The sequence below is a fragment of the Myxine glutinosa genome, chromosome 2 (assembly GCF_964187855.1).
Source record: "Myxine glutinosa chromosome 2, kmMyxGlut1.1, whole genome shotgun sequence".
Classification (NCBI taxonomy): Eukaryota; Metazoa; Chordata; class Myxini; order Myxiniformes; family Myxinidae; genus Myxine; species Myxine glutinosa.
The window spans coordinates 224,080,245-224,091,960 of NC_136262.1; the positions used below are offsets into that span (position 1 = coordinate 224,080,245).

At 44.7% G+C, this 11,716-nt stretch overlaps 1 protein-coding gene across 6 annotated transcripts in view; it reads left to right on the plus strand.

Moving 5' to 3' along the window:
• LOC137420801 (semaphorin-4C) overlaps positions 1 to 11,716 on the plus strand; it is a 187,062-nt gene extending 175,346 nt beyond the window's left edge. For 3 of the 6 annotated variants that reach the window (XM_078772285.1, XM_078772286.1, XM_078772283.1), the window contains exons 13-16: positions 4,482 to 4,642; positions 6,737 to 6,795; positions 7,549 to 7,602; positions 7,698 to 11,716. In XM_078772285.1, the coding sequence (XP_078628411.1) occupies positions 4,482 to 4,642; positions 6,737 to 6,795; positions 7,549 to 7,602; positions 7,698 to 8,362 (939 nt within the window). In that variant the 3' untranslated portion in view covers positions 8,363 to 11,716. The remainder of the gene's footprint in view (positions 1 to 4,481; positions 4,643 to 6,736; positions 6,796 to 7,548; positions 7,603 to 7,697) is intronic. The other 3 variants (XM_078772287.1, XM_078772284.1, XM_078772288.1) reach the window with 1 other exon arrangement.

Consider the following 11,716-nt stretch of genomic DNA (forward strand, 5'->3'; position numbering starts at 1 on the left):
AATAGCTGTATGTTGAAATATGTTGAAAAAGTCAAAACTTTACATGGGGTGTACTTACTTTTTCACGTGACTGTATATAATAATAATCTATATTATCACATGCACCACTCGAACCTTCCCCCACATCCATGCACTCAAACCTACCCCTACACCCCACACATACAAACCTTCCCCCGCTCCCCTCACACTCAAAACCTTCCCCTGCACCCCACACATACAAACCTTCCCCCACATCCATGCACTCAAACCTACCCCTACATCCCATACACTCAAACCTTCCCCCGCTACCCTCACACTCAAACCTTTCCCTGCACCCCCACACAGGCCACACATACAAACCTTCCCCCGCTCCCCACACACTCAAACCTTCCCCTGCACCCCAAACACATAAATCTTCCCCCGCTCCCCTCGCACTCAAACCTACCCCTGCACCCCACACACATAAATCGTCCCCCGCTCCCCACACACACTCAAACCTTCCCCTGCACCCCACACACATAAATCTTCCCCCGCTCCCCTCGCACTCAAACCTTCCCCCGCTACCCTCGCTCTCAAACCTTCCCCTGCACCCCACACACTCAAACCTTCCTCTGCTCCCCTCACACTCAAACCTTCCCCTGCACCCCACACACACACAAACATTCCCCCACACCCCACAAATTCAAACTTTCCCCTGCACCCCCCACACTCAAACCTTCCCCTGCTCCCCTCGCACTCAAACCTTCCCCTGCACCCCACACACACACAAACATTCCCCCACACCCCACAAATTCAAACTTTCCCCTGCATCCCCCACACACAAACCTTCCCCCACTCCTCTTGCACTCAAACCTTCCCTTGCACCCCACACATACAAGCCTTCACCTTCCACCATAAAGCCTCTCCTCCCCCATCATGCACCATCCCAACTCCTCCTCCCTATCTCTAACTGTGTGGACCTCAAACCTCCGAAGTCCCCCCTCTAACTTGACAGATCTTTCAATCTAGGCCACTGCCCATAAACCAGACGTTATCTGTTCAACAGAATCCCTCTTCCTACAGGATGCCCCTAACTCTTTAGTGCCTCTCCCCGATTACTGTCTCCTCTTATTTGTTAGGCCTGAACCACGCCCTGCCGGTGGAGTTGCACTTTACATCAATAACTCAATTTCTAACTGCCCTTGTACTGACCTTACACCTCCCAGCCCCCAGGAGTACCTCTGGCTGTGACTTCCCCTCCGCTCCCACCTCTTGTTTTTTGTGTGTGTATCGTCCTCCGAACAGTGACGACTCCATCTAAGGGTTGGAGAGGGAGCATATGCCAGAGACAGACTTGACAAGGTGCCAACAGGGTTTTGATGTAGTCAGGTTTGAGAGTTGTCTTGATGTTTTCTTCTGGCTCTCCTGAGAGTGGACACACACTTGTTGGGGGTTTTGTGGAATTATCTGAGCTTGTCTTCGGTCAGAAGAGAAGGCAAGTTGTTTCAGAGCAACCGCCTCACCACAGGACTTGAATGCATGCCGCTTGTAGGCAGAGTTGACAGATGTTTCTACAAGTGGAAATTCCACAATTCCTAATTCCACAGTGGAAACGTGTTCTCAGGAGTGATGAATCACGCTTCACCATCTGGCACTCCGACGGACGAATCTGGGGTTGGCGGATGCCAGGAGAACGCAACCTGCCTGAAATGCATAGTGCCAACTAAAGTTTGGTGGAGGAGGAGTAATGGTCTGGGGCTGTTTTTCATGGTTCGGGCTAGGCCCCTTAGTTCCAGTGAAGGGAAGTCTTAACGCTACAACATACAATGACATTCTAGGCGATTGTGTGCTTTAAACATTGTGGCAACAGTTTGGGGAAGGCCCTTTCCTGTTTCAGCATGACAATGCCCCCGTGCACAAAGTGAGGTCCATACAGAAATGGTTTGCCGAGATCGGTGTGGAAGAACTTGACTGGCCTGCACAGAGCCCTGATGTCAGCCCCATTGAACACCTTTGGGATGAATTGGAACGTCGACAGCGAGCCAGGCCTAATTGCCCAACATCAGTGCCCGACCTCACGAATGCCCTTGTGGCTGAATGGAAGCAAATCCCCGCAGCAATGTTCTAACATCTAGTGGAAAGCCTTCCCAGAAGAGTGGAGGCTGTTATAGCAGCAAAGAAGGGGAGGGGGGGGGGGGGGTAACCAACTCCATATTAATGACCATGAATTTGGAATGAGATGTGTGATGTTCGGGTGTCCACATACTTTTGGTCGTGTAATGTATCAAAAAGTTATGGACTGATTCAGGCGAAACTTTGTGGACAGGTTGTGTATGTGACAAGGAAGAATTTATTCGATTTTGGTGAATATCTGAATATGGATTCGGATCAGAGAATTATTTAATTTTTGAAGTGATTCTTCACCATTGAGAGATCGGGTGAAAAGCGATATATAACATGATGTTTTAAAAAGTTGTGGACGAGTTATGATTAAACTTGGGGGATGAGTTGGTCCGGCGACAAGAACAAGCCGATTAGATTTTGGTTTCGGTCCGAATCCAGATCCGAAACCAATCAGTGGGATACAAAACATAAACTGTTCAGCCTGGTGGAGATATGCGCTCTACCGAGTGCCGTTCTAGTTTCTGATGTTTTTTAGGTTCACATTTTTGTATTTCTACATACAAATCATGAATTTTATTGTGTGTTTGTGAGGTTATTATTAGTCCCCTACCGGTGTACACCGGAGGGGACTATGTGTAGGTTTGCATGCCGTCCCTCCGTCCGTCAGTCTGTCAGTCCGTCAGTCCGTCACGCAAAGAACAGTTTTCCGGACTTTTTTCTAAACGCTTAATGCTAATGATTTCAAACTTGGCACATGGTTTCCTCATGATAAGTTACAGGTCAGGTTCGAACTTCACGACGTTTCGATCATTTTTAACAAAGTTACGGCACTTTGAACTTTGGTAAATCTGATAATTCTGATGATCCTTAACTCAGTGCCATTTTAAATTTTACTTTCCTTTAAAAACCAATTTCTCTGCAATAATAGGACCGATTGAGATAACATTTTCACCATATGATGGACTCGGTCTGTAGAATATTTTAATGGTAAGTATGACGTCACAGGTCACGTGGTTCGGCCGCCATATTGTTTTTTGTGAAAACACGAAAACCCCTTTTCTCTGCAACGGCTGAACAGATCGAGGCCAAACTTTGCAGGCAGAATCGCATACCCATGACGAACAAAAAAGTCAGCGAGCATGACGTCATGCGTCACATGGTTTCAGAGTTATGACGTTTTTAAGCATGAACCTTTAAAACCGAGCTCCTCCCTCATTTTTGATCCAATCGAGGGGAAACTTCACAGATCTGTTCAGCACTAAAATGTCCTTTTGGAATTTGCAATAGGGCACGTGGTTTGGCAGATATCGTTAATGGAACGAAAATATTTTTTTAAATGGATATCTCTCGTTTATTCTCGAGTTCTCCTCAAGCCGCACTACGCGTCCTCAGCCTCGTCTCGCGAACGTCAACAGCGCGACACAGCGCGCGCTTTCCGGAGGGGCAGAGCCAAGCCGAGCAACATATATATATATATATAATCATTGATCGTGAACCGGAAAATATAATAAAGTACTGATGGTTTCAGAGTTATGACGTTTTTAAGCATGAACCTTTAAAACCGAGCCCCTCCCTCATTTTTGATCCAATCGAGGGGAAACTTCACAAATCTGTTCAGCATGTCAGTCTACTAAAATGTCCTTTTGGAATTTGCGATAGGGCACGTGGTTTGGCAGATATCGTTAATTAAACGAAAAAAATTTTTTTTTTTTTTTAATGGATATCTCTTGAATCGCTAGTACCTCAGACCGTGAGTTGGTAATAATTTATATAATTCACACAGTGCAATACGTGCAGGCCGCTCCACGGAGCGACCTTGCGGGCTTATCAACGAGGCGAGGCGTGACACATGTGTCCCAGCATACCTCAGATCAAGTTTGAAAACCATCATTAACCGTGCATAAATTTGCATATTCGATCATTTTTGACAAAGTTATGGCACTTTGAACTTTGGTAGGGGACATGTATTGCAGTGCAATACTCAGAATGCTTGTTTTGTATGGTATTTTGTTTTTGCTCATATGTAACTTGTATTCAGTTTGAAAGTTGAAGTTGAATCTAACTTGTCTGCTAACCTTTCATGTTGACAGTGGTTTGAGGTCACTCAATGCTGGCCTTTGTTTGTTTATATATTTATTTTAAACAGATCCATTCTGAACAGAATCCATTTTCAACAGATTATTTTAAACAGATCCATTCTGAACAGAATCCATTTTCAACAGATTATTTTAAACAGATCCATTTAAGACAGTTCTCAACAGATCAAAATGAGCAGTCTGGGGTCAGCACTATCACGATTGACATGCTTTATTTGGGAAAGATCTCTGAGTGTTGGGCGCTAATCTTTAAACGATCCTCTACCTGTCACTGTACTGATTGCACACATCCTGAACCAACAGGACACACTATTCGTGGGTTCCCCTGTTGCCGTGCTGGGAGTACCCACGGCAAATTGCAGCCGCTACCGGTTGTGCTTGGACTGCTTGCTTGCCCGAGACCCATACTGCGGCTGGAACCTCAGTGCCAAGAGTTGCCAGAGAATCACCTACAAGTCAAATGGGTACCTGCTTGCACATGGTTCTACCAATGTTACCACACACTCACCACATGGGTGGAATAGGACCAAAATAAACTGATATGACCGCATATTATAAGTGTACCACTAATTGAACCGCTTGGCAGCAGTTTGAACACCCACAGGAAACAGTGCAATTACAGCTGTCATCCAAAGACATACATTTGACTTCTGCACCTCGTCAGCTGAGGAATGTTGTTTTGTTTTTTTTCAATCGAGGCAATAAGATTAAGTCTACCCTGTGGCCAAAACATCATCCTGAACCTGTCCTTTAGATATACGTGTTGGTTTTCTTTGTTGTTTCTTCATCTTCTTTGACGGGCACCATTCTTCCACCTTTCTTGTGGGGTCAGCTGGGAGAAGCTTGGCTCGAGTCTTCATGAACCAGCAGGCCAAGCTTGACGTTTGACTAGTTCAGGCAATAATTTTGAATTTGGCGATGGTGCCAGCGATAGCTCGCCTACTCTTTGCAAATATCTGCCTGCAACCCTCTTCTGGTGAAACTGCCAAAATCAAGACTCTCTGCTCACCTTCACTCCTTCATTCCTCTTTTCTGTCACCTCTGGAACAAACTCCCTCACTCTCTTCAATCCCTCTCCTCCCTCCAGGTCTTCAAAACAACTGTTCACCACCATCTCTTATCTTCCCCCGTCCAAAACCTTGATCTTTTCTACCCCCGTTAAAACACCCCAAATCCGCCTCTTTCAATCCTCAACTTCTCTCCTGAAATTCCTAGAAGTGTTAATTGGCTTTATACCGTGTACCCCTCCTTCCTCCTCCAGCCCTCCTCCCTCAACAGAACTACCGACGTCCCTGTTCTCTACTGTTGATGTGCTTGTGTGTTCCCTCTCTCTCCTCCTCTCGTCTCCCGCTCCCTTCATTGCATGTTTTATGTGTCTGTGCATGTTTTCATGTTCAATGTGTTAGCTCCTACACGATGTTAGCTTTCATCGCTCTTACATCATCTAGATTACCAATCAGAAGCACTCTGCAGTTCAGGACCACAGCAGCCTATACACCCAATGCTTGTGTTGCTCTTTCGGCAGACTTCCTGTCAATTACTGGACATGGTTGATGGAAATGCCTTTTACCCAAAGACCATATTTACATTCGCTCATCTTCCATCCCAATATTCTGATGGCCATAGTCGCATCATTTGTGATGCTCTGAGTGCTAGATGAGAACTCTTCTTTGTCCTGCGATGGCTTCCTTCCTGTCCCCTTCCCCTTTTGTTGCTCCATTCCCAAACGAGATCCATATTTGTTCACAAACAAATGCAACTCCCCGACCTCCGACCTCCCCCCGTTTAATCACGGCCACTCCCTAGGTCCATGGAAGCAGTGAACAATCGACAAATGCTTTGCAACTCTTTGCACTGTCTTGGTAATGCATCTTCATCATCATAAATCCTCACTGGTACCACACCCAGCATAGTGCAACGCTTGCATGCTTCGAGCATAAGCCATGTTTTGCTCCAAGCAGATGCCCCTTAATGAAGACCAGAGATGCTTGGCCTGACGCACTACCCTGTAAGCTTACACGTAATGGTTGATCTGCCTTGCGCTTGGGACGTTGGGTTTGACTGCTGGCTTCCAGCCTTTGTTTGCAAACACAGGAAAGCCATTTCTGCATCCTGTCCCACCCAGTAAATGTTTTGTTAATTCTCTACATAAATGCACTGCATCTGAAATATGGATACCTGTAATACCTATTCATAGCATTTGAATGTATGCTGGGCAAGATCAAAAGTTCAGCAATCTGCAGGAGGCTCCACACAACCTTTATTTGTTTCACACAACTGTTTGCATTGAGGGACTGCAGCAGAGCTTTGAGTTATCACTAGTGCAATGCAGAGAAAAATGCACCGCACTGGTTAGCTTTTCGTGAATTTGAATCTTACATCTACAGTGACAGTCAATCTTAACAATCCAGATGACATTCTCATTGTGTTAGATTATATTGTCGGTGTTAGATTGTGTTCAGGACCATTTCATTGTGCATCAATTAAGAATGTGTGAATTAGTTTGGCTGGTGGTTCCTTGTGATTAAATAAATGCCCCCCGTCCCTTTCGTTTTCAGAGAACTCATTCAGGAGTTTAACAGTGACGACATCAACAGCAGGTGTCCCAGGAATGCAGGTCAGGAAAGCGTACCAGAATAAGTACATGCAGATGTAAACTGACTTTTGATTCCCTCCGTATTTGTTTTGTTGCTTAAAGTTTTGTCTTGGTGGGGAAGAGACTTGGTGGACAATGAATTTTGAATGATAAATCTTCCTTCGATTGAGATTTTACACGTAGTTGATCATTTTACAGTGGCCTGCCTGACAGATTTTCTTACTTGTAGATTTTTTTTTGAGTGCCTTGGCATGTGATCATAGGCCGTCCTCCAGGCTGGGCAGGCCCTTGCGTGAGGACAGCTGACACGTGGACCTAAAAATCCGTCCCGCCCTTCCCCGGAGCAAGCTCATAATTGCGGGAACACATGATTGGTTTTGGCAGCTCTTAGTGATTTCTTGATTTTGCTCTTCCTGCATGTTTACCTCCATTTGCATATTGTAAATACAAAGATGAAAGGGGAAGGTCTGAGGGGTGGGGGCAGGGGGGCGGTGAGTGTTGTAAGTTCCCCCAAAAAGGAAAATGGCAGAACATTTTACCCCTTCCATTCTGTACTACCCAAGCATGTGCTTTCATCTCCTCTTCCTCAACTTCCATTCTTTCTCTGAAGTCCTCATTTCTGTGATGCAATTATGAATAACATCCCAAATAAAATCAACTACCTTCAGTCCCTATTATTTCCCCATTCCCCTCACTTCACTTCAATCCTCTACCTCGATAAACTTGATAAATCCAATAGGTTAGTTAACGAGGTGCCATTCCTGTGCTCCACAGGAGCAGGAAAAGGGAGAGCCCTTGGGGTTTCGAACGAATTAAGGGCCACAGTGGGTAAGTTCCCACTGGCCTTGGCCACAATGTGCTAGTAAGACCTTTTGTGTAGAACTCTTTTCTCGATACTGATATTGCACTTTATGCCCCATCAGTCGCACCTCAAATGAAAACGGTTCAGGATGGAGGGGGCTTTGAGCTGCACTGCGCTACACTTTCAAACCTGGGCACACTGACTTGGAAGCACAACGACCACGATGTACACAGTGATAATGTCTACATACTGCAGAAAGACGCATTGGTGGTGCTATCTGCCAAAGAAAAGCACTCCGGCACTTACGAGTGCTTCGCTACGGAGTCTGGCATCAGGTGGTCGATTGCCACCTACACAGTCAAAGTCTTTGCGGAAGCTCCGGATAGTGCGCCAGTGACACAACAGGCTGGCACTTCTGCTGTGGTGGTGCTTTCGTTGCTCTTTGCTGCTTGTGTTTGTATCATTTGTCTCCTGTTGTGGTTGCTTCACAAGAATGGTGTTTTGCCATTGACTGGATCACAAGCGCAGAGCGGCAAGTCGACCAAGGGGAACCTCCTCCACTGTTGCTCACTAAGCAAGTCCCGGCTAAACGGCACACACGCTCCAGTGATCTACAGCAGTCACGAGAGTGTGCTGGACAAGTTGAAAGCCCCAGGCTCGTCGACTACGCAGGCACTACCCAACAACTATGAGGATGACCCTCCACAGTGCCAGATTGACAGCAGCAATAAACCCTTCATAGTCATCAATTCAGAGACCACGAGAGATGCGGAGTCATCCATTTGAAGGGGAAAACCTGAAAGACCTGTTCAAATTGCTTTGTGAGCTCCAGGTAGTACAACCTTTTAAAAACGGTATGCCTTGTTTCAAAGAATTTTTACTGCTAGGAGCAGCAGGAGAGGCCAACTTCACTGCACCTGGTGTTTGGAGAGAAAAAGAAAAAGACAGTGACGGCCAAAGGGTTTTGCATCTCATTTTTTAATGACTTTTTATCAATTGCTCGGACAGCTTGTAAGATGCTTTCTGATGAGATGGTCACTGCCTGTGTGATGTCCATGTAAAGTTCATATGTGGGTACAATGAATGCTCGTGCTTGCATGGTGGGGGATCTGCAAAGATTCGTTGTAAGATGCCGATGATTTTTTTTTTTTTTTAGATATATTTGAGATAATTTTTTCATTGCTTTTTTTAAAAGAGCAATTCCTAGTTATTTGGTTTCTAGTGATTTTTGTATTGTTTGTGGCTTGCTTCCAATTTATAGATACATTTTTGATTTTAATTGTGAATAGTGTAGGACATGTAAACTTCTTGCCCGGACACCGATTAATGGCTGCTGTAAAATTTTCTTGCTTGCATACACACAACAGTCCTCCACGTTTGCAGATATGGATGCAGCTCAAAAGCATGTATAGGAATTGTCCACACTCATTCACGATTGCTTCTGGAACAAGCAAGGGGAACGACCATGTCTGGCGAGAGGTGATGTGGCGAAGTGACCTTGTGATTTACATCAGGTTAGTTGTGTTTGGGTTGACACTGGAGAGCTCTGATGTTGATGGGACTGAAAGTGGAGTCACGACGTTGCAAGGTGAGAACACGTTGTGCGTAAGCTATGCGGTGAACATGGTCTAACATGACGCCATTTCTGGTGACTCGATGTCCTTGTTCAATGTCACCAAACCAAGCATTCCTTCGGCCGTAGAGCTATGTCAGATTGCTAGTCTGAATCCAATGCTGGTGGCACTTTACCTTTTTTGTAGTACATGCTTCCAACGTCCACCAGCTCGTGCGGTTCCTGCACCGCTTTTATTTACAAGTCAAACGCTTGCGGAAGAGCACGACAAAGAACAACAACAAAAAAAACACCCGATGTACAAAGCAAGTGACAATAAAACATTCTGACTGTAATTTGTTGCACGCACAACCTGCATGGCATGAGGCTGACTTAAAAAAAATAAAAGCCAAATAATAAGCCAATCAGTATTAAAGTGGGATGTATATATATATATATATATATATATATATATATATATATATATATATATATATATGAATGATCTGCTGAGAGGTTGATGGGAGTAGCATCCACTCCAAATGATCATTACAGGGTAAAGGGCACTTGTCTCCTTAAACATGGCAGCTGAATGCAAATGCTAACATATCAATAACATACCTATATGCCAACCCAGGTTTTATGTCGTAACTCTGAAATTATGCCAAAAACACCAGCTCCCCCAGGCGAGGGTACAAATGCCACAGGTATTGGAACGAGGTGAGGCTGAGGAGCACCAATGCTAATTTGAGGTAAATCGGGACAAAATAATATTATCTCGACAGGTCCCCTTAAACGAGCTTAAAAACAAAAGCGGGTTTACAGCCTCAACGATAATCTTAAAATAGCCAACTTACTATAATGCCGTTGCATCATCAACGTCATTATACTGTGTAGTTTCCAATCCCATTATCCTGTCGCCTGTTCTTCGGATTTTTCAGATCTCACGGAGTATTGAAGCGTCGCATACATGTCGAGCGTATAGTGAATCTAAAACCTATTTTTGATACCTTAGAGTAGTAGAGGATTAGGGGGTGCTTAAGGAGAGGGAATCAAGTGAAATACTGTTTCGGTATTTTGTAAGATATGTACATTTTGTAAAATTATCTAACTCGTGCAGAGCTTCACCTTGAAATTGCTGCATCTCGGTGGCGACGACGACGGTCTCATCACCAATGATTAGTCATTTCAAACAAACCCTGGGGGTTTTGTTCTGGTTTTTTTTTTTTCCAATGACATGAATGTACGCAAACTAATGACCCGCAATTTAACCCGACACGTATGTGCTTCACTTCACTTAAATCGTCTCGGAATCGGAAGGCGTTCTGGAGGTTGGTCGCAATTTACTTTAGACTCCAAGGTGCCTTTTTAAACCATTGGCTTCAGATCCCAGCAAGCTGACAAGCTCAATTTGGAAGGCCAATTTCAGATCCCAGGTAGCTGACAAGCTCAATTTGAAAGGGCAATTTCAGATCCCAGGTAGCTGACAAGCTCAATTTGAAAGGGCAATTTCAGATCCCAGGTAGGTGACAAGCTCAATTTGAAAGGGCAATTTCAGATCCCAGGTAGCTGACAAGCTCAATTTGGAAGGGCAATTTCAGATCCCAGGTAGCTGACAAGCTCAATTTGGAAGGCCAATTTCAGATCCCAGGTAGCTGACGAGCTCAATTTGAAAGGGCAATTTCAGATCCCAGGTAGCTGACAAGCTCAATTTGGAAGGGCAATTTCAGATCCCAGGTAGCTGACAAGCTCAATTTGGAAGGCCAATTTCAGATCCCAGGTAGCTGACAAGCTCAATTTGGAAGGGCAATTTCAGATCCCAGGTAGCTGACAAGCTCAATTTGAAAGGGCAATTTCAGATCCCAGGTAGCTGACAAGCTCAATTTGGAAGGGCAATTTCAGATCCCAGGTAGCTGACAAGCTCAATTTGAAAGGGCAATTTCAGATCCCAGGTAGGTGACAAGCTCAATTTGAAAGGGCAATTTCAGATCCCAGGTAGGTGACAAGCTCAATTTGAAAGGGCAATTTCAGATCCCAGGTAGCTGACAAGCTCAATTTGGAAGGGCAATTTCAGATCCCAGGTAGCTGACAAGCTCAATTTGGAAGGGCAATTTCAGATCCCAGGTAGCTGACAAGCTCAATTTGGAAGGGCAATTTCAGATCCCAGGTAGCTGACAAGCTCAATTTGGAAGGGCAATTTCAGATCCCAGGTAGCTGACAAGCTCAATTTGGAAGGGCAATTTCAGATCCCAGGTAGCTGACAAGCTCAATTTGGAAGGGCAATTTCAGATCCCAGGTAGCTGACAAGCTCAATTTGGAAGGGCAATTTCGATTTCTGAAACCGTTTTGTTTTTTTGGACTCCGGATTGTTTGAGCACCACGAGGCCCACTTTCTGTTCGACTAACTCTTAGATTTCATTCACGATCTCTGACACTGTAATGTTAATAGGAATATAACTTTGTAATTGTAAACGTCGGTAATTTCTACCAATTTTTTGGGATTAGTGAGCGTGTTATTACAAATACTATGTATTTGTTTTTGTGCACAGTTTTCTATGTTTTTAATGTTCAATAAAACGATAATTTGA